At 39.3% G+C, this 23,297-nt stretch overlaps 1 protein-coding gene and 1 long non-coding RNA gene across 2 annotated transcripts in view; one reads left to right on the top strand and one right to left on the bottom strand.

Moving 5' to 3' along the window:
- LOC146488003 (uncharacterized) overlaps positions 1–3,498 on the top strand; it is a 27,305-nt gene extending 23,807 nt beyond the window's left edge. Inside the window, exon 3 of the long non-coding RNA XR_014867612.1 lies at positions 3,408–3,498. This is a non-coding gene — a long non-coding RNA (uncharacterized LOC146488003). The remainder of the gene's footprint in view (positions 1–3,407) is intronic.
- LOC146488006 (uncharacterized) lies at positions 3,373–16,419 on the bottom strand. The gene is made up of 4 exons (XM_085125119.1): positions 16,316–16,419; positions 15,202–15,287; positions 3,886–7,232; positions 3,373–3,496 (listed from the first exon to the last, which is right to left on the bottom strand). Exon 3 carries the CDS (start codon positions 7,212–7,214, stop codon positions 3,888–3,890), a length of 3,327 nt encoding a protein of 1,108 aa, XP_084981245.1. The 5' UTR covers positions 7,215–7,232; positions 15,202–15,287; positions 16,316–16,419; the 3' UTR covers positions 3,373–3,496; positions 3,886–3,887.
- Between the last annotated feature and the right edge of the window lie 6,878 nt (positions 16,420–23,297).

Raw genomic sequence — 23,297 nt, forward strand, 5'->3', positions numbered from 1 at the left:
GATTTATTCATTAAAACTAGAATAAATTCTTCCCTCTCCCAGAAGGGATCTATTGTTTTGATTGTCTTGAACAAAAGCGGCCCAATCAAACTCCATTATCTGCGCGTATATCACGAGGGAGGGGACTCACTCATCTCTACTTGTGTGACGTCAAAGCAAATCATCATTTGGAAAAGTTGTTTTCGTTCAATGGCGGCCACATGTCTGAATTTAAGACTCCGGATCTGCCGTTTTCAGAGAGAAAACCAACCTTTTTCAAGCAGTAAATCGAAATAATAACTTCTAGGTAGTACTCGACAGTTGAAACGGCGGAAATTGGGAGAGTTCACAGCAAAGAAAATCCGCTTTAAAAAACAGATCGAAGGATTAGAGCTAGAGGAGGCCAGACCAGTTCAGCGGGATCATGACGTTATTGCATAGTTATTTCTGGTATGATTTCTAGTAACACAACGATAAGTATCACGCAATATATCTGAATAAAACCATTCAGACAATTATTTCAATGGCCAAGGGAGGATATTTTTTAAATATCTGCGAAACATACAATGGGGAATAATTGGGGCTACATTAAGCATTCCGTGTAATGCCATTAGAGGGGCATCTTGTTTCTTTCGTTTTCGAAGGGTCAAATTTCTCGTTTAAAATGTTGCAGCAACTGAGCTAGTGAAAAAATCCGTTGTAAAAAGTCTATCTGCAACTTAAATTTTCAGCTAATTAGCATCCGAAGAGATCTATCAGAGGCGCCTAACGAGAACATTGAAGCAAATATAAAATACTTTATTATTTTTCAACTAATTAGCAATTACAATGGACTTCTCAGAAAACTCTTCAGTATTTCCGTTCTTCGGTCGACAATGACACAAGTGCTCTAGGGAACACCCGCTTAAATACGGACACGGCCAGATTTTACGTACAGATGCGTTTGACATCGTCAACCCCGGTTTGCGGACACTGGTTATCTTCGCACTGTCTAATAGGCCATTTACGGAGGATTAAGTACAAAGTTTTTATTATGAAAATTAGTTTTCATTCATATGCAAACAAGACTAGTTTTATATGAAAAATTTTGCACTTAGCCTCGCTTTTATAATGAGGTTCACAGCAACTCGGAAAATGGCCTATTTCATTGTCACAATTATCTGCTGATTCAAGACAATAATATTGTACCCTGTTCAAATAATGACAGATTTCTACGGAATATTAGGATTTTATTACCAAGAAAAATTATCAAAAAAATGTGACTCGTCTGATCAGTTTGCCTTTCTTCCGCGGTGTTTTACGTTTGTACTGTTAAGTCCTGAATAAAGTTTTCTGCCTGCTATGCTTACACAAAAGTTTCAGTTCTTTTGCTTTTGCCTAAATAATAAGGCCAACTAAGGTTAGGCAAAATCAACAGCAGAAGCATGAGTTCCTTTCATTACACACCTAAACTCGTTTTAGAATCGTAGTTTCGATTTTAATAGGGCCTTGATGTTACACAAAATCAGCAGCACAGGCGCGAACCTTAAATCAATCGGGTTGGCGATACAGCTTTGCTTTCTAGGCGGCATAATAGGAGAGGGGACATTTAAACAGGCTCCTTTTCTCTAATATCACGCGAGCCGACGAAAATCATCATACCCTAATGACTACTAAAAAAAATTATCAGCTTCGCATGTTGCGATTTCGTAGGTTTAGTTACTCAGTGAAATCTGCCTTGTGAAACGTCTGAAACGCCGAACGATGTGACTAAACTAAAACTAAACGTGCATTGTACAATTCGCCCTAAACTGATTATTGCTTCCATTCTTAAGACTGATTTATAACTTAGAAATGCAAACTTCATAAAGTTTTATTAAAAATTAGTGATCACAAATCCAATATTTTTCCCTATTACGAACAAAACAAACCATAAGGCAAAACCCTACATGGCAATTTTTTTTTTGGCCGTTTTTATGCCAGAGACGTTAAAGTCGTCTCGAGACGACTTTAAAGTCTAGTATAAAAACGGTAAATACTGAAGACAGACGCATTTAACGTCTGACGACTTTAAAGTCTTCTGTTAGGTGCGTCGTTTAGACGCACTTAACAGACAACTTAACGTATGAGACGTTAAATGCGTCTAGACGACTTTAACGTCTCTGGCATAAAAACGCCCAATAACTTTCAAAAATAGATTTCAATAAAAAACAACAAAAAAAACAAAACAAAAGTAATACTGTTTTTTAGCAGTTTAAGGCAACATATCAAAGAAGTTTGCATGCATCTAATAAAGCTCTTGTTGCAACTCCTTGGTGCCCGGAGGGGTGAGGGCTGGTCAAGACTCCCTACAATGGCCTTTACGGAGAGGCTCCACCTGAAAGAGGCAACTTTTTCAGCTGGATGCTAACAAAAGAGTAGGGATTTCACGAGCTGAAGTATAGAAAACGGTACGGAACTTTTAGGAAGTTATTTAAAAGGGTTTTCCAAAATATCTCGAACAGGGCATAAGAACGTATGTGAAATGAGTATTATTTTGAATAGAAGCTATATGAAAGAGTAACCTTTTCTGTCAAATGTGGTATATCAAAGGGTAAAGGTTTGGAGTTGGGAACGGGGCCTCTCCGTAAAAAAGAAAATTGAGTTCCCCCCCGGGCCTTGGTACTACTTTAACTCGGACCCAAAAGGGATCAGTGAGAATAAAGGATCTGCAACATTATTTACTACACAATTTACCTTGATTCAAGGTGATTCGAACTAAACAAGAATTCTTGATTTGGAGAGCGAAACATGAATCCCGAAAGCAATTAACACATGTAAAAAAGGAATCATACTGCTAAACTTCGAGAAGCCATCCAAAAGGAGTTTTTTCTCGTTAACATTACCCTCAGGCTCCTGTTAATTTCTCGGTTTGTCTTAACTAAAATATAAATTGTAATAGCAACACTCACGTATTTATTAAAAAAAGCGGTTCATGCCGCGCTGTAACTTGCGGTCAGGCTTCATTTCCTTTTCACTTGGTAAGCCGTTAGTCACGAAAGCCGAATTGATAGAAAGATCAATAAGAGAAGATAAGAGCGCCGTTGAAATTAGGCGTGATCGCACGTTTTCGGCGCTCATTCGTTGAAGTTAAAATGTTGGACTTTTTGATTATTTTTATCTGAGTACGTAAAAAGGGGCACTGAAGGCGATGCTTTAGTATCTTTGTTTCCGTGTGTTGTGCTTATATATTCGGTAAGTGGTGGTGGTGGGGGGGGGGGGGAGGGGGAGGGGGATAGGAGGAGGAGGCCGACTACTCGGCGGTGGAGCTTAAAGGGGGAACGCGCAACGATATAAGCGCACACATTGCCTACTTGGAAGCCTTATCTCCTACAAGGAGATGAGAGACAAGAACAGGAAGAAGGTGGAAGGAACGACAGCGAACATAGATCGATCGATCATTTACGCAGCCTTCCTTTCAACTTTTAACCCACGTAGTTTATTAAGTTCTTCGTTGTCTTAATCTCTTGCCAGCTCCTCCCTAGTCTTGCGGTGGCACCTGTGCACAAAAAAAAGAATACCTATAGGCAAACCGTTCGATTAATTATGCTTTTGAATCAACCTAAGACATACGCGTAATAAGGGTAATCGATTCAGACGTGTAGGAAGAATGCGTTCTTTTATTACAGGAATGATTCTGTTCAATTTGTCAGTGACACGGAACGAAAGGCAATTTCTCTTACAACCGTACCAACCCCTGTTTCCCCAATGAAGTGTGGGATATAGGGAATGTTAATAAACAGGAGAAAGAAATAAGTGCCCTTCAGACAGGAGAATTCTCCATCCATTACCCTGTTTAGTCAAGAACAATTATCGTCTCAAAACGTATATTACTGTTTTATCAAATTATTATAAATCGGCAACATCAAATAATCGCTTTAAACTGACCTTTACTTTCCAAAATCAAATGTCACGTTATCTCCAATTAGCATGAAAGGCGCCCACTGTCTCACTTTTGCAAAGCCGTTACCTCTCATCCACTTCATGGTCTGGTGAAGAGATTCACTGGCACTTTCACCACGAACAAGATGCTCATAGAAACGGCTCATGAACTGCTTTGTTGCCAGGTCCTCTATGGCCCATAAGGCAACCAACACGGAACGTGCACCAGAGCCTAAGAAGGCGCGGGCTATTCCAACAACTCCTTCTGATCTAATCTGTCCACGTGCACTGTGACAGCAGCTAAGGACTACCAGTTTGGCTCTCAGACGAACTTGAGAAACTTCAGCCATTGTTAATAGGTAGTGTTCTTCTTGTGGAATCCCTTCAAAAGAGCGTGGAGCAGCAAGAGCAATTTCTCCTCTTTCGGCGTCACCATGGGCAGCGAAATGTATCAGACCCACTGAGTGTATTCGCTGAAGAACTGCCTGCTTAGTTGCGTGTTCTCCTAACAACGGCTGAGCTCCCAGTAGTCGTGCAACCATTTCTGCTTCCTCCCTTGCGCCAGGCAATGGACATAATTTCTCACGACGTCCCTTGTGAAACACCTGACCAATCTTAGGTTCACCCACTATCAGTACACCGGTCTGACTGTGATAATCTTCTGGACTTTCCTGAATCAGCCTGAGAGTCGTCAAAGAAGGAGCAATGCGGATCCTAAAAGTCTCGGATAAATACTTCCCATTTTCATCCTTAAATGCGGAAAATGGAACTTTGCATAAGACGCTATCAGGAACAATGATGATTTCGGGGTCCACAAGTAAGTCAGCAACAGGACCGATAATCATTTTGTAACACTGAGAGAGATCCGGTGGATCAACACACTGGCTTTCGTCGCCTCCGTCTTCTTCTACTGGACGTAAAACTGAGGGCTCGTCACCCCCCGAAGGAGACGCCTGTTTCACGTAAGCAGTGTTTGAAGGAAACAGTGATCGATCTTCGCAGTGCTCTTGAGTGAGCTGGAAATGGGATTTCCTGAAGATGATGTCATTGAAAATTTTATCTACAGACCTGCTTTCTTTTTTGTTTCCAAAATGGTCGTTCACGTCTTTTAGTCGAAAATGAATGGTTTTGTTTGGCTTAATAACCCACAGTAATAATTGGTGGTGGTGACAGGAAATGTATAAACAAGAACAGTTACTTTCTTTTGTCTCAATTCTTTTAATGTTAAACCACGAACGTGGATTCACTGATGTTTGTTGTTCCACAGAGTACTGAGCTAACAGTAAGTCTGCCAGGGCTCTGGCCCGTCCGAGTTCTTGCACGCAAAGTGCTTCATGAAATTTCCCAGTCATCAGAAACAGAAGGCTGAGGGTTTTGTATACAGGAGCTTTCTTGTCTAAAAAAGAAATTTTAAATTGGTCATTGGCTCTTAAATGAAATCTCATTTTCTCACACTTTTCAATGCTTGCAAGGAGATTCGAAACAGCATCGCCTTTGTTTCCAGTCAAACAGAAAAATGCAATTGAAAGGTGACTGTCAAGCTGAATATCAATTCGTCCAGTCTCGTAACTAAGTGCAAGTGCCTTCTCGTAATATTGTTTAGCCTTGACATATTCACCGAGAGATGTCCACACGTCTCCAAGGTTTCTGTAGCATTTTGCTTCTCCGGCGTTGTCACCAATTTCTGTTTTGATCTGAAGTGCTTTCTGAAGATATTCTTTAGCCTTGACATATTCACCGAGATTTTGAAACACATTTCCCAGGTTTATGTAACATGTTGATTCTCCGTGTTTGTCACCAATTTCTGTTTTGATCTGAAGTGCTTTTTGAAGATATTCTTTAGCCTTGACATATTCACCGAGATCTTGAAACACACTTCCCAGGTTTATGTAACATGTTGATTCTCCGTGTTTGTCACCAATTTCTGTTTTGATCTGAAGTGCTTTTTGAAGATATTCTTTAGCCTTGACATATTCACCGAGATGATGAAACACATTTCCCAGGTTTATGTAACATGTTGATTCTCCGTGTTTGTCACCAATTTCTGTTTTGATCTGAAGTGCTTTTTGAAGATATTCTTTAGCCTTGACATATTCACCGAGATGTTGAAACACAATTCCCAGGGTTATGTAACATGGTGCTTCTCCGTGTTTGTCACCAATTTCTCTTTTGATCTGAAGTGCTTTTTGAAGATATTCTTTAGCCTTGACATATTCACCGCGATGTTGAAACACAATTCCCAGGGTTATGTAACATGGTGCTTCTCCGTGTTTGTCACCAATTTCTCTTTTGATCTGAAGTGCTTTCTGAAGATATTCTTTAGTCTTGACATATTCACCGAGATGTTGAAACACATCTCCCAGGTTTATGTAACATGTTGATTCTCCGTGTTTGTCACCAATTTCTGTTTTGATCTGAAGTGCTTTCTGAAGATATTCTTCCGCCTTGACATATTCACCGAGATGATGAAACACATTTCCCAGGCTTATGTAACATGTTGATTCTCCGCGTTTGTCACCAATTTCTCTTTTGATCTGCAGTGCTTTCTGAAGAAATTCTTCTGCCATGACATATTTACCGAGAGATTTAAACACATCTCCCAGGCTTATGTAACATGCTGCTTCTCCGTGTTTGTCACCAATATCTTTTTTGATCTGAAGTGCTTTCTGAAGATATTCTTCCGCTTTGACATATTCACCGAGAGATTCAAACAGATTTCCCAGGCTTCCGTAACATGCCGCTTCTCCGTGTTTGTCACCAATTTCTCTTTTGATCTGAAGTGCTTTCCGAAGATATTCTTCCGCCTTGACATATTCACCGAGACATAGAAATATATGTCCTAGGCTTAGGTAGCATGCTGATTCTCCGTGGTTGTCACCAATTTCTCTTTGGATCTGAAGTGCTTTCTGAAGATATTCTTCCGCCTTGACATATTTACCGAGACATTGAAACACATCTCCCAGGCTTCCGTAACATGCTGCTTCTCCTTGTTTGTGACCAAATTCTATTGCGATGCTGAGTGCTTTCAAGTAAAGATCTTTTGATCTTTGATGCATACCTTTTTCTTGATACAATTTCCCCTGTTCAAATATTTGCCTTCCTTCTTTGTATTTTTCATCACACTGGCGGTGTAATCTATCGTTGTCTATCGCACTTGTGTGGTCACTGATAGGAACGAAGCTATTCGTCATTTCAATGTTGTTGAGAAGACTGAGAAGAATCAAGCGTTCTTTGGATAATTCGATGGCTTTGAGAATACGACCGGTTTTGAAAAGGAAATTGACCACATGTGTAGCAGTATTGATAACTTGTACAACTCTTTTAGTGCTGCCCATAATTGTCGTTTCTACAAACTACAAAGAGAAAGCAATAAGTGAAATGATCTATTGATTTCAAGAAGCAAGAGTTATAAAAATATTTAATGCATTTATCAGTGGCCATCCGGGTGGTGGTGGTGGGGGGGATGAATCTCGTAACCCCCAGGCATTTGCACAGTATTATGAAAAAATCTCCAAATGTCAAAGGCGATATTTTATAGCAGAAAGCTACCACCGCCACTACTCCGATGGTGATTAATACTATCTATATGACCAATCGTTGAAAGAGCTCGAATAATCGGGAAAAAAGATCCGAGTGCTCCGATCAGGATTCGAACTAAGACCTTCGGATGTTCTACCACTGAGCAACGGGAGACTCGTGGGAGCTAAGGCCATTAAACTAAGTTCGTGGTACAAATATCCTGCATACTGCTAGGATTTAAATGTCGAACGGTTGGCATATGAAATAAATGTGATGGTATATTTCAAGCCTGGTGAATGAATGAGAATGATGTATTATTCTAGAAAGTGACACAGGCATACTTTTTTTGTCGAGTATACCTGCGTCACTCTCTAGAATATTACATCATTCTCATTCATTCACTAGGCTTAAAATATTTACCATCATATTTATTTCATCTTGAATAATCGTTTTCAATAGTAACTTGATCACTGCTCACTACATTACTTAGCAACGTCTCATTTATGTGCATCTGGTTACTGAGGATTCGGTTTGCCCGAATTTCACAGGAAAGATTCAAGCCATGGCTCTCGAAAGCGAAAGACAACGATGATCAGCTGTGTGTGGATATATTACACTCTCATATTTGTGATAAACAAACATCCTGCAATCTTGCTGCATTAAATAGTATAAGCATGAAATCACGGGTAGAGAAATCCACGGATCCTCAGTCTTGGTAGCCTGCGTAGCAGTCGTTTCCGTTTTCTTCAAGCCAAGCGGGGTAAGCGCGCGAGGGCATTGGGGGAAAAGGAGCAAAAAAGTAGGAGCGGGGGGGAGGGGCGCTCCTACAGTCTTGGCCGATAACATTTATTTAGCGCTCCCAGAAATCTTGCTTAATTCGTGCTGATAAACCTAAACAAATGCCACAGAGCTACAATTGTACGTGTACCCGGGAATTGTAGCATACCGAAAACTAATCCCAACGAACAGTAAAAAAAACCTTCATTCAGTAAATTTGAGCATTTACCCTCACGATCACGAGCGGTCACACCACATTTTGATCAAAAGGGAAGAATCTTTTATGCAAGAAAACAAAACTCTCGGCTACAAAGGTTTTTGTCAACACAACTGACACAGCGGGAGTCGCTTAGCCGGGTCTGTCAAGATCTTGCGAAAGGACCACCCTAATGGTAGCCTCCCACGCAGACGTCCTTAGGGGTTCGTCACGCGTTTCCTTCCCCGTTCGAACCCCTAAGGACGTCTGCGTTGGAGGCTACCCTAATGGTCATCGCAGAAAATTCATCATGCTTTGTGAGTTAACGCGCTCAATCTGACGTTTAAAAACTATTACTTCCATCAAAAGTGAGTTTTTGACCGGCCTGTGCAATTTCCATTTGTAGCGTATGTGCTCTCTCGCATTCTCAAATCGAACAAAATCGAGTTTGGAGAGACAATTTCCAGCAAGCTACGCAATTCTTCGCCTTTTCATTTTCGGCAAAATATATCCAAGTACTAAACAATCATTCATCAACACGCCGCCCTCGAATCGAGTGCGCAGAACGGTAGCGGTAAGGCCATCTAGATCTTCGTCCTCGTCTTATTCTTGAGCTGTTCGACGCCAGTATGATGCGCATCGGGTCGAACGACGCAGCAACTTCCATTTTGCCTGAATCGCTTGACTCTTTCAGGTATCCGTTGGAAAAGTTTCGGTAAAGGACATTACTTCGTCATTGTCGACCATTTTTGGGGGGAAAACCTTGAACACGAAATTTTCGCGATAAAAATATTGGGTGATTCCGTGTAACAACAAGGCGAGATGTGTTGTAAACAAATCTCTAAGGCATTTCCTACGCTAAACTAGTTCCCAGTCCCCGGGACACTATTTTTGTCATTTTGGGCTACTTTGTAGGACTAAAAAAGCACCTTACTGTTTTTTCTAGCGCATTTCTTTTATAATTTCGTAATTAAGACATGGCAAACTTCCAAAAAACGCAAAAATATTTTTTACTTCATGGGCATTTTTGTTTCGGTCCAGTTTTATTTCCTGTTACTCGTTTTCTCTCTATTTATTTGTTTTATTTTACATAATTAAAGCCGACAAGACAACACTTTTGAACAAGAGATCTGAATAGTCTGAAATGTCAGCCGTTTCCTCTCCCTAACCCACAGTGGGTGCCCTCCTGTGGGTTAGGGGGAGGAGACGGCTGACATTTCAGAATAGAGATCTGAACTCATTTCTAAATGCCGCCATGAGAAAAAAAAATTAATGAACCTTAAGGTAGATCCTAAATAAACACAATAGGACTATAGAACGCTATTGGTGAGCAAAATGAGCCTACAGAATGCTATTACAATTACCATAAACATCTTGCACATATAAAAACAGGGGTGAATTCATCAAGCCGCACGAGAAAATGAGTTCAATAAACATCATTACAAGTCGCTGTTACACGACTCTGACTTGTAATTACAGATGTAGTGCTTCACCTGTAGAATTTGTCATTGGTATGTGCCCAATTCAATAAAAGTTTTAGACCAGTCCGACATTTATCTTCACAAACGTCCAACTTGTTAATTACAAGGCTACAAGTCAAAAGCCACTTGTATTCTTAACTTACGACTAGGAAAGGTATTTCGAAATTTTGATATGTCCTCGTCGGACGAAGAACAACTTTAAGGACTATTGAGACACCGATTTATTCGGCAGCCTAGAAATTTTGAGGAAAGGCGTTTGTTTGGCATTGAAAATCCACGTTAAATCAGGGAGAAATATCGTTTTCCTGTCGAAGCATTCGAGTATTTGCTTTCAGCCGTGGGCAAACAGCTTGAACATAAAACCAAAATAAACAGGATGCTGACGGCAAGACAGCAACTGATAGTGTTTCTTCACTTCCTTGGCACAAAATTCACTCTTTTTATAGTGTAATACACTCGTGTCATGGAATTTTAACTTCTACGGTTTGGAACGTAATACACTGTCTCTCCCCTGTAATACTGAGTCTAAAGGCCGGTTTCAACATTTGCTTCAACATGCGTTCAACATAGCTGTTGAAACAAATGTCGGGGGCGTTTGAAAAGGTCGTTCAACAGTGAAAGCGCAAAAAAAATGTTGAAAGCTTGTTGAAAGTGTGCTGAATCAAATTTAAATTGGTTTAAACTTTCATTCAACATCGATTCAATATTTTCGTTGAACACTCCATTCATCTAACATTTGCCCAAAATCCGTTCAACTTTAAATTTTGTTGAATGAATGTTGGGCAAATGTTGAAACCGTTTAAACGGGGCCTTAAGGCTCGAGTTAGTGCGTTGGCCAGAACAAACCCTTAGCATCGCAGCAAAATTTCGGAACATATATAGCCAGGTACGTTCCCCTTTGTTGCTGATTGTGTTGATGGTACCCACGTGAATGCCACCCATGAAGACGCATACCTTAATCCGCATCATACAAAATCTCTGAACGTGGCTACAAAATTTATTTCTCCATGTGAGGTAACATGACTTACGATTTCTTAAAGAAAGCAGTTTGTGGGATGCATTTGAAGAACATGGACGAAGGCCGTTTGCAGGAGCAGGACTCTTAGGGGAGTCCGCCTACCGCTGCAATGACTGGCTGATCCTCCTTTCAGAGGGGATGTGCAGGTTGCTCAACTGAGGTTTAATGAGGCGCACAAGAAAAGCAGGAACATAATAGAAAGAGCGTACGGTGTTATTAAGAAGAGATTTTACTCTCTCCAAACAGAAGTAAGGGTCAGAAGCATGAGAACGGCTGCTTAACTTGTCCAACGTGCAAATATACTTCGAATTCACAACATCTGCATATTATTTAACGATGATGGCGCTGATCTCCTACATAATGACGATCTTCGTGTTGAAGATGACGGTGAGCTTAGGGAGCATGGAGAGGAGCAACAGGGCAGAAGACAGCACCTTCTCCGACATTTTTCATAACTTAACATAACAAAACATAACATACTTTATTGACTTTTCCCTAGAGGCTTTTCAAAGACAATAAACTAATCTAAAAAATGATATAATGTACAATGTAATAAAAAAAGAATCGAAAAGATATAAAGACTATTTTCAAAAACTAGTGTTGGATATAGTAAGGCATGAATTATGTACTTAAGAATTATAGAGATCTTTGCTGAGTTTACACTTAAGACGGTGTGGTATTTAAAAACAGATACGGATTCAGAAAGTTTAAGGGAGCAGTCTAGGGAGTTTCATATATTTACTGTTCTATCACAAGTTCTCTGGCCGGTTGCAGTTTTGAAAAGGGGTATGTTCAGTTTTTGAGAGCTCCTGGTATTACAGCCACTGATCTCTGCACATTTGATGAACTTAGATGACAGGTTTACGGGGGCACAGTTTGTTAAGCACTTAAAGGCCATTGTGGCGCTGCAATGATAAAGCTGGCTTGCGACAGGGGGCCAGTTGAGCTCCTTAAGGATCAGGCGTTACAGAATCATATTTGCGTGCGTTGTTCACAATGCGGCACGCAAAGTTCTGAACGGCTTGACTTCGAAGAAAATAGAAGAACAACTTGGAGTTCATGTAACATTTTCATTAAGTGGTATAAATTCAAAGTTTGTTGTAATTATGATGCATTTGAATATATTTGTTTCTTTCGTTTTCCATGCCGATAGTCAATTTATTGCTATGTGTCATGCCTTAATTTACATTTGTATGCAAATTTCAAACTAAGCGCGCTCTTTCAAAAAAAAAAAAAAAAAGAAAAGTAAATGAGCCTTTAATCATAGTTCAGTTTAGTCTTGAACTGTACGTCCACACTCTTTCTAAGCCATTTAATCTCCTCCTTTAAACTTTTTACGGGAAACAATGAAATTACACTGGAAAGCAATCATCGGTGCGGTAAAACTAAAAAGCGATCAAGTTTGTCGTAACTGATGCGCTGTCAATGTCCTGTTAATTGTTTTTATTGTCCATTTAGCTTAACAAAAACGAGGTTTTGATTTTACTAAACTCGCTCTTTGGTTTATTCAATATTATTGAAGGAAAGGGATTTTTTTCGTTTGAAATTTCTTGCCTAAGTTAGGCCTGGGTCAAACGTCGAATCTTAGTCGAACTTAATTCGTCGAACTTATTAATTTTAAAATAGGCGCATGAATGGTGCGACGTTTGCCGCAATTAAGTTCGACTCAAATTAATTGGTTCGACTCCAGCATAAGTTCAACTTGCCAAGTCGGACAATGCGACAGTGGTTCGGCGTTACAGCAAACGCCGTTCTAAGCACGCGCTGAACTCAATTCATAAATCATGCAAATTACAAAATAATTGATTCAAATATGATGGACTGCGCAAACGTCACAAAAATACCGACTCCCCCATCTGCCAAACACTATTTCCCTTTCCCTCCCCCCGACGAGCATGCGCTGTACAAAGACAATTTGACGACCAGGAAAGGCAAGCTATCGAAAGTCATTGCTGACACAGTGGATGGAAATGTGTTTTTCGTGTTTTATGAACACTGAATATAAATGATTGAAATGTGAGTTGCCTATATGCAAGAAACGATCAGTGTTTGAGTCTTCTCTTCCTATTTTTCGCAATTAATTGCCAAAGAAAGGCCCGACGGGCACTGTATTTCGGCACATCGCTAGCAAGTCCTAGCAATAACTAGCCGCGCATCGAGTGGATAGCACGGGGACACTTGCTTATTCCCTTTAAGTGCAATTTGAGAATTAGGGTCTACGCAGGTTCGACGTTTGCTACCGCGCTGGAATTAAGGAGGCTCGCGGCAGTTTTTTTGGACGTGGGGTGAAAGTTTTTAAATTACATCTCGCATAGAAGATCAACTTCGATCTCCTTCATACTACATCATCCAGTTTCAAGATATGATCAAAGTTAATTTTCTCATCGGTTTCCAAGCAACAACTATTACCATAGCAACGTTAGCTCTAAGCCTTTAATTTTAAACATTGCGGATTATCTCGAAATCTATTCAAACACTTTATGACGAAACTTAAGAGATTTAAACTACTCAATCTAGACAACTTGTAGACGAAATTAGAAAAAAATCTGTAAGAAAATCTAAAGCGGTTTCTTTGACAAGGTATCATTTTCAAGTTATCGCTTCACTAGAAAACTAATTCCTTTTCTTTTAGGATGGGAAAATATTTCTCGCTAAAAATACAAAATAAGGTCAGCTAACATTTTCGTTAAGCCAGCAACAGTTCGTAGATTCGAGAAATAAAATTCCATTTCAGCTTCAATTTCAGCTAAAGCACCTGAACAGATTTAACTGAATTATCCTATACAAACATGTTAAAACGGCCACAGAATGATGGAAGAACACAGGAGAGAACAGCTCAATGGTCTCGGTGGGTGGGTCTGAAATCGGTATAGGCCATTCACTAGACTCAGTTCAGTGGCGGATGTCATATGGAACTTCCTGCGCGCGTTTTCAGTTTCCAGTTGTCACTTTACATTTAATGCTATATTAAGAAATCCAAAATATCTTTAGAAGCTAAACCAGTTGAATGAGTCAGAAAGTTGTCATAAGACTTCTGGCTAGGATGAGTATTTGAAAAACAAATAAACAAAAATAAGAGGAAACCAAAAAGGATACATATACACACACTCGAAACAAATAAAAAACACGAATACATAACACTATTGTATTTACAATTTATTGTTTTAGTATAAATCTACTAGTCGGTCAAAACTAAACGGGTGAATTATCTATTTTCTCATCGAAGACACTTCGAAAATGCGACGAACCGGCCGCCATTTCGTTGAAAACCGTTACTCACTGTCTATCACAGAATAGATAGTGAGTAGCGTAGCCAATCAGAGAACGGCATTCGTGATAGAACACTAGTAGATTTATATTAAATACTGATGCCGTATTTATTCGACTGACTGCCTTGGGCGCTTATTTAATTCTGGCCCCATGAGGGCAGGCGCTTATTCGAGGGTGGGCGCTTATTTTTTCCCAACATCTTCTGCAGGCAAGGGCAGCTTAAGAGAATAACAAAACTAGACAAGGGACTAGTAAGTTTATTTCGCTTCGACAAGACAAAACAAAATGCAAAATCTAACACAATATTAAAGTTCATTGACTACCATATCTAAAACCAATTTTAGAACACAACCGATGCTACTCTTGCTTCACGCTGGGCTAGTACAGTAATGTTTTTTGTTGGGAGTGGGGTGGAGAGGGCGCTTATTAACATTTTAGGCTTTCAGGGTGGGCGCTTAATCGAGGTGGGCGCTTATTCGAAGGTGGGCGGTTAATCGAATAAATACGGTATAGAGAGAAGCCGTTCAAACTGAAACTCCACGAAATCGCCTCAAACCGTCCCCAAACCCACACAGGACCCAAAAGAAACTTCAAAAGAGTTCAGGTGTCAAATTTTGATTAAAAATCGTTCCTAATTATGCCTTCAAATTCCATAATTTTTCTCCCCATACAAACCTTTATAATTTTGCTATTACACAATGGTAATCTTGATGCTCCAATTGCGTGACGCTGGTGTTTACGTTACACTGGTCAACACAAAACGGAGAGCTTGGGCTACCTGTGTTTATATGACCAAAATTTATGCGGCCTGGCTAAAGTCGTGTTAATGGGTTTGGTATTCATTGTGTTCCAAATTTAACAATTTGTGGAACATTAAACAATTCTCCTTCTTTCACTTTTTCACGGTAAACAATGAAATTACACACTAGAAAGCATCCAAACAGCGGTGCAATAAACTAAATAGACGATCGAGTTTACCGTAACTAATGGGCTGTTAATGTTCTGGTAAATAAATTATAGTCCATTTAGCTTTACAAAATAAATTATTACTAATTTCTAACCTCACTTTTTTGGTGTATTCACTGTTGTTGAAGGAAGGGAGTTTCTTGGCTCAAAATCTCATAAGGAATGAAAACGGGAGCTTTCTCTGAAACAAAAAAAATTAAATATATTTTAAAACGTCATACTCTAATAAAAAACTATTAAATTATTATTAAACTGGATGTTCGGTCGAAAAAAATCCTAGTCCGAACATTTTACTGTCCGTACAGCACGCCTTCCTCCATTTCTTGGTAAACAATAATATTACACTAGAAAGTAACCAGCGGTACGATAAACTTAAAAAACCGGATCGAGTTTGTCGTAACTCATGGGCTGTCCGGATGTCCTTCTACTTAAATTAATTTTACTAACCTCGCTCTTTTGCTTTATTCACTGTTGTTGAAGGAAACGGCGGAGTTTCTTGGTTCAAAATTTCTCGCCTTAAAGAGTGAAAACGGAAACTTTCTCTGAAACCGAAAAAGGTTGCTCAGTTGACCGGACTGAAGAAAAAGTGACCGAAAATGTTTCCGTCCGAAAAAAAAAAACTGAACATTTTAACGGAAAGTTTTACTTCGTGAGATTTTTTTACAAGGTTACAATAATATAAATCCAGAAGGCAAAAAAAAAATGGTCCAATAAATTTAACAAAGTAATGACGGAGCTTTTTCTTGCTTCTAATCATGATGTAAAACTGTTAAACTAATTACAAAGGCCGTGAACCAGTCGGTTCATAATATTTGTTCCGGAGCGCCTTATTAACCTCTGAATTTATTTTGAAAGAAAATCTAAACTACGGTTGCTTTTTGCAGAATCTCAGGTCAAGGTTTTTCGTTTCGCTGAAAAACTAATTTCTACTATTTTTGCCACAAAAATACGAAATTTGACCAGCTAGCATTTTCCAGCTAAGTAAAGCCGGCAATATGGAAAAGTGGATTCGGAAAATAAATCCAGTCCCGTTTCATAAAACTTTCTGCAATTTAAATTTCAGTTCAAGCAAAAGTACATAACAAAAAGGCCACAAAATGACCAGGGAACACACTATTTTAATTGTTGAAATGTTCTTGTAGCCCTGAAATTATATAGGCCATTCAGTAGACTCAGACTAACAAAGTAAGGTTCTACAGTTGTACTTACCTCGCACCGTTGGTCTATTCACTGTTGCTGCAGATAAAGAAGTGACTTGGTTTAAACTTTCTCTCCTTAAAAAAACTGAAAATCCAGGATTTGCTCTAGATTATGAAAAGAGATGGGCATTGTTTACGACATCATGTGTCACAAATAGTACAACAGTAATACTGCAAGTTACAACTTACACTATTATTGTTTTATTACATAATTATACACACTACAAGATGGCAACTGTAGTCATCAAAAAGTGGCGGATTTTAAGTTAGTCATTCAGCTCAGATAACATGGCTATGTGATAGGGTTTAAACGTTTATTGACAATTGGAGACTGCAGAAAACTTAAAGATTTTGATGACATCCGCCATCTTTCATTACTAAATCAGAAACGGTGATGGCGGATGTCATACGGAACTTTCTGAGAAAGTTTTCAGTTTTCAGTTGTCAGTTGACGTTTAATGCTATATCACGACATCCAAAATACCTTTACAAGCTACCTGGAATTAGCTGAATGAGTCAGAAAGTTGTCATAAGCTTATTGCTTAGAATGATCAAGTAATTGCCCGTTCCGGAGTTTAAAAGGAGAGCGGAAACGAGTTTTTAACGTTTCATTTAATCAGAAATTTGAGTCCGTCACAGTTTACCAAGATTGTGATTCTGTTGCTAGATCTGACAACCATGCAGAAGGGTTTCAAAAATCAGAGAAATCAGAGACTTTGTCAGTGGATTTGGGGGACGCCATCGCAAAATTATAGACATTTTAGTATGGAATTTGGGCGACCTTTGACAGGTCACAGCCTGGTTACTACAAAATTCAACATGACTTAATCTACATGGTAAACTCACTAATGTGATCTTTCTGGTAAAGGGGTTCATTTCTTCATTTGGCGCAATTTGGACAATGTATGAACTAGGACCCAATCCTTTATGAACTTCAGACCGGGCAATAAGAAAAAAAAGAAGAAACCAAAACAACTGGAAACAAAAAGGAGACAAATACACACACGAACTAAATAAAAACCACGAACGCAAAATACTGTTGTATTTATAAATACACGTACATAAAGACAAACTAAATGATACGAAGTTATAGTCAGAGCTACAGGGTATGGCTTTTAATTCGTTTTGGTCTGTAATATGATATTTTTTTTAACCATTTCATGGAAAAACCGATATCACCAAGGGACAGACTCACGAGGCCTTCCTAAGTTGGTCTTTTCACTGCTGTTGCGGATAAAGAAGTGACTTGGTTCGAAGTGTCTCGGCCTTAAAAACTGAAAATCGCGGACTTCCTCTGTATTACGAAAACAGTTGAGCATTGTTTACGACGTCATACGGTTTATCACAAATAATTATAAAAATGATACAGTAGTTTGTTTGTACTGTGATTTACGGCTTAAAATTTCGCAGTGATTTCTTATTACATTTACGTACTACAAAATGGTAACTGCAGTGGTTATTAGTATTTTAAAAATCTCAACCAGTGATAGCCGACATGTCATCCCTTGTGAGTGTGTTTTCAGTTTCCAGTACTAGGTTTCTTTGTAATGCTATATCACGACATCCAAAATATCTTTAGGAGCTGAAACTAAAGCTGAATGACCAACATTTGTGCATGCAAACAGTTATTAAAATCAGAAATTTGTAATAAGAACGCCGGCTTAGAATGAGTATTAGAAAAAAACAAACAAACCAAAACCACAGGAAACCAAAAAGTATAATATACACACTCTCGAAACAACAAAGAAAGAAAAACAAAAAAGATACGAAAACAAAACACTATTGTATTTATTAATACATGTACCCTGATGTATATCAGAAGGTCATGCAAAACTAAATGATAAGAGGTTATAGTCAGAGACACGGTTCGTTTCGGTGGATATCTGATCTACAGTTTTCTTCGGTAAAATGTCAGCTCACTGTTCGTAAATGTAAACACTAATTTCTTACGTAAACGAGGGGGGAAATTTCCCGTTAAAAATGTTGAAAAAAAAAATCGTTGGTGAGGGTTTTCGTAAAACCTGAAGCAACAACTAGTGAAAAAAATTCCGTTTCCCAAACCTTTCTGCAACCTAAATTTTCAGCTTATTAGCATCCAAAGAGATCAATCAGAGGCACCTAACGAGAACATTGAAGCAAATTGAAAATATTTTATTATTTTTCAGCTTCTGTGTATGTGGACGTAATTTGCTCTTTTGTGTATGCAGCTACTCTCGGTAGCCTAAGTGATAAGGCCGACTAAGGGTAGACAAAATCAGGAATAGAGGCATGTTCCTTTATTACATACCTACCCCCCATACGGGGAGGTTCCGCTCCGAGGTCCGACCCCTTACCCTTTTATACACCATTTTTGGCAGAAAATTAAAGGTACCCCTTTCGTATACCTTCCATTGGAAAATAGTACCCCTTTCACAAACCTAAGTAAGAACACTGCTCTAAATGACAGATTTCCCTACCCTTTCATGTACTTCGACTCATGAAATCCCTACCTTTTCATATACCTGAAGCGTGAAAGAGATACCCCTTTCGGGCGGAGCCTCCCCGTATAGGCCCCGTATAGGGAGTACCCCCCGGGCTTTTAACCTGACAAGGCCTTAACGCTACACAAAATCAGCAGCACAGGCGCGAACTATAAATCAATCGGGTTGGCGTTACAGTTTTGCTTTCTAGGCTGCATAATAGGCGAGGGGATATTTAGGTTGCGTTCGATTGACCTTATTCCGGAATAAGAATTAGCGGAATAGCTGTTAAATTGATCTTTTTAAGTAATTTGGGAAGACATTTTTGCAAGCTCTCGCTGACGCACGATAATTTATGAGCTGTCTCATGCTCCAGTAATTCCAAAAACCGTTTATGAGGAATTCAGTTTTTGGCATCGTTGTATGTGCATTCCTTCTCCGGATAGGGTCAATCAAACGTACCCTAAAACAGCTACTCCTCTCTACTGTCACGCTAGCCGACGAAAATCATCGCACTCCGTTGACTACTAAATCATCAGCTTTGAAAGTTGCGCTTTCGTAGGTTTAGTAACTGAAACCTGCCTTGCGAAACGTCTGAGACGCCGAAGGAAGTCACTAAACTAAAACTAAACGTGCATTGTACAATTCGCCCTAACCTTATTATTGCTTAGACTCTTAGCGTGACTGATATGTAAATTAGTAATGCAAAGTTCATAAAGATTTATGAAGAATCTGCAGTGATCACAAATCCAAATTTTTCTCTCAGTACGAACAAAACGAACCATGATTTGTGATTTGAAATACATGTACGCGTGAGTCCTACAAGTACAATGTTGGTAACTCATAAGGCAAAACCCTACAGGACAATAACTTTAAAAAATTCATTTCAACAAAAAACAAAAGTAATACTGTTTGTTAGCAGTTTAAGGCAACATATACAAGAGAAGTTAGTACGTATGTAATAAAGCTCTTGTTACCACTCCTAGGTGCCCGGAAGGGGGGAGGGCTGCTACCCCTTATAATGACCTATACGGAGAGCCTCCACCCGAAAGAGGCAACTTTTTCAGCTGGATGCTCTTGGTACTACTTGAACACAGACCCAGAAAGGATCAGTGAGAATAAAGGATCTGCAACCTTATTTACTTTCATAATTCACCTTAATTCAAGGTGATTCGAACTAAACGAGAATTCTCGATTTTGAGAGAGAAACATAAAGCCTTAAGCCACTAATATATTTTAAAAGAAAAAAAAAATCATAGACTTAACTTCGAGAAACCATCTAAAAGAAGTTTTTTTTTACGTTAACATTACCCTAGCTACTGTTTCTTGGTTTGTCCTTAAGTAAATTGTAATCTGAAGACTGGCCACTCTAACTTCTCCCATGCAGGAAATATGAACATTAAAGTAAGAATGACTTTTTCCTACCTGCTCCAGCCGAAACTGGTTGGTTTTCAAGAAAATAAATGCTTCGTGACGTTTCCAGATTGATGTGTCGAACAATCTTCTCCTTGGACCGCTTTCCCAGATGATATAGGATGAAAACATGTAAGCCGCTTTTTACCTGACCACCCATAGATCAGGAGGTGTCTATGTCTGGTGCACACAGTAAATTCATCCATCTGTTTTCGACTGGGGGCTAGAAAAATCTGGCACGGTTGAAAATGACATCAGCTTTGCTTATTTGCGATGTTTGATCATCTTAAGTTCTTCCGCTTACCGCCAGGCGCAGCCAATCGATAGTAATCGATATCGGAAATCAATCGATACAATCGATATCAAACGAAATCAATCACCGATTGATATCGATTGAAATCGGTAATCAATAACAATCGAACACAGAAAATTTTTTTCTATTGTTGTCGATTGAGATAATGGATAATAATCGATAACAATCTCTAACCACAAGGAGTCCCTGGAGGAGTATTTGTTTCAAACATATTAGATGGCGTTACTATCTAGTAAACAATAGTTACCGGTATACCAAGCCAGGCAAGATGGCTGTGTAAATCATAATCGCAAGATTTCACTGGGACGATCGTAGGATTACTTTGTCCCGAAGCTGGACCAGAGGGTGAATTTTGGTTAAAAAACAAGCAGCAGGCTTTTGTTTCGACAACCGATCAAATTGTCAGAGAAAGACCCACCGGACTAAAATTTGCCAAAATGTTTGCCAACAAAAAGTGCGTGACGTGTTATTTTGTCCAATATTAGCGATAAAATGTACCTGAAATTCTAGCTGAAAGCGCTTCTGATTTTCTAGAACCCAAACTTCAGTTTCGTTATTCGTGTAAAGTCTGTAAAGGGGATGATAATGATTTCTGAGAGCCATCTTCTTTTACCATAAACCGCCGCCTTTTTGAGAAAACGATTTTAAGAAAACTTTATTAACACACATTTTTATCTTCTGAGTTTTATTGCATGCAGATCATTTTTCCTCTCTGAAGGTAATGAACGTATCGAATAAGTTTGAGATGACTTAGAGTTAGAGAAAAACTATCCAAATAAGAGATTATCGAAGTTGAAATAATTTGAGTAGCGAGTAATTTGTCTACGCTTTACCATAGTTAAGCATTTGAATTTTACCAGATGTCTCGTCCGTAACAGCCTGGGGGGTGGATCTGGAAAACTATAAGGTGTTTGAATGTAAAACTCCATTGCCCAGTTTTCTAAGACAAGGGTTCTTAACAGTTTTATTTCTCGCATCCTCTTCAGTTTTACTCCCTCCCTTGATCCTCACGTGCACCCTTCTATTTGTAATGCTTAAATCAAGGCGAACCGTACCGTCAACCATGTACCGTGAATTTCACGGCTGAAAATGGCGGACAAGTGCACCTTGACACTGTCCCGATGACTGCAAATAGCCTCCACGCTTTTCGTCATTTATGGTGTATAAGGAAATGAACTCAGGGGTACGTAGCCTCCAACGTAGCCTCTGTTTTACCGTTATCCCGTTATGATTTACGGCGAAATAACAAGGAATTCTTCTGAGCAACCCAAAGCGTCTCACAAAAGTTACCATGGGGGATCGATCCTTCATGGCGGCAGCGCCACGGCTACAGCTACAGTCTTCCCATAAGTATTGGGTCTGCTTGCACCGCAAGTGATTTTAAACAGAAACTTAAGACATTTTTATTCAGTAAGGCATTTCCTTAGTACGATTAGTTTATAATTAGCCTTTTACCTTTCTTATAGCCATTGTAAATATTGCCATCATATAGCCAATTGTAAATATTGTAGCTTTCGTCTTTTTATTCCATAGTGATTGTAATGTTTACGGATTCTTCTTCTTCTTCTTCTTCTTCTTCTTCTTCTTCTTCTTCTTCTTCTTCTTCTTCTTCTTCTTCCTTTTATTATTATTTATTCTTTTCTTTTGGATTTTATTCTAATGCCTGTAATGCGCATTTGATTATTTTCAAAGAAAATGCGCAATATAAATATTAACTTATTAACTATTATTATTATTATTATTATTATTATTATTATTATTATTATTATTATTATAGACGTTCTTTTGTCTTGTCACGCAATCTTTCCTCCTCAAAGAGAGGAAAGATTGCGTGACGAGCCAACAGAGCGTCTACTAGGTATGGGGAGGCTTCCTCTAACGCACATGTTCTTTGGCTCGAGACATCACGCACGCCTCCCCACTTGAGAGTGCGTGACGTGACGAACTTCTGCGTAAAAGGCTAAGCTATATAAGGGGTACACAGAGACTTCACTCTTGCATGTCACGCTTCATCTTGGATGATCGACCGTCTGAACAAATCACGAGACCAGTTAGGTTGGTACAGACAGCTTCCTATTGTTTTATTAGCCATATCAGTCGCCGCGCCAATTCCAAGTTTAAATTAGAAAAAAAATATAAGTTCGTAAAACAATGAAATGAAAGTGTGACACAGGAATGTATGGTTTTGATATTAAAAATTTTAGACCGAAAACTAAGAATCATGCTGTACAACATAATCAACAATAATCAACTGACAATGCAATGACTGACTCAAGATTTAAGCTGACTTCTCAGTAGCTTTATGGGAAACAGCATCCACGGAATCCAACTGTTACGTTTTCTGAAACTTGAGATGGAGAAAAATCCGGGGGAGGGGGGGAGGGCATCATCTCAAAAGTGACATGGGCTTTTAGGGCTTGACTGTTCACAGTCCCCTATTTTCCATGGGATTTTCGAGACTCGTACGCTTCAGTCGAACTCCCGCCATCAGTTTGTAAAAAACACAACCTGGGGAGGGTGTCTAAACTACCAAGGGGGGCCCTAGTCAGGGTACGCAGCCTCCTCACTCCCGCTCCCCCTCAGTAGTTTACACACTCTCCCAGGCTGGCTTCGCACCAAAATGGCGGCGATCGAAGCGTACGAGTCTCGAAAATCCCACGGAAAATAATTGACTGTGAACAGTCTATTTAAGGCCAAAATACGTGGTTTCACCTTACTTACAAGCCAGACATGCCCGACATCAAGACCGCTCGGGATCGGTTAAAGTTATTATGGTTTTAGTGATATAAATGGACGAAAATAGCTGA

Source organism: Pavona decussata, unplaced genomic scaffold, assembly GCF_977016875.1.
Source record: "Pavona decussata unplaced genomic scaffold, jaPavDecu1.1 SCAFFOLD_12, whole genome shotgun sequence".
Lineage (NCBI taxonomy): Eukaryota > Metazoa > Cnidaria > Anthozoa > Scleractinia > Agariciidae > Pavona > Pavona decussata.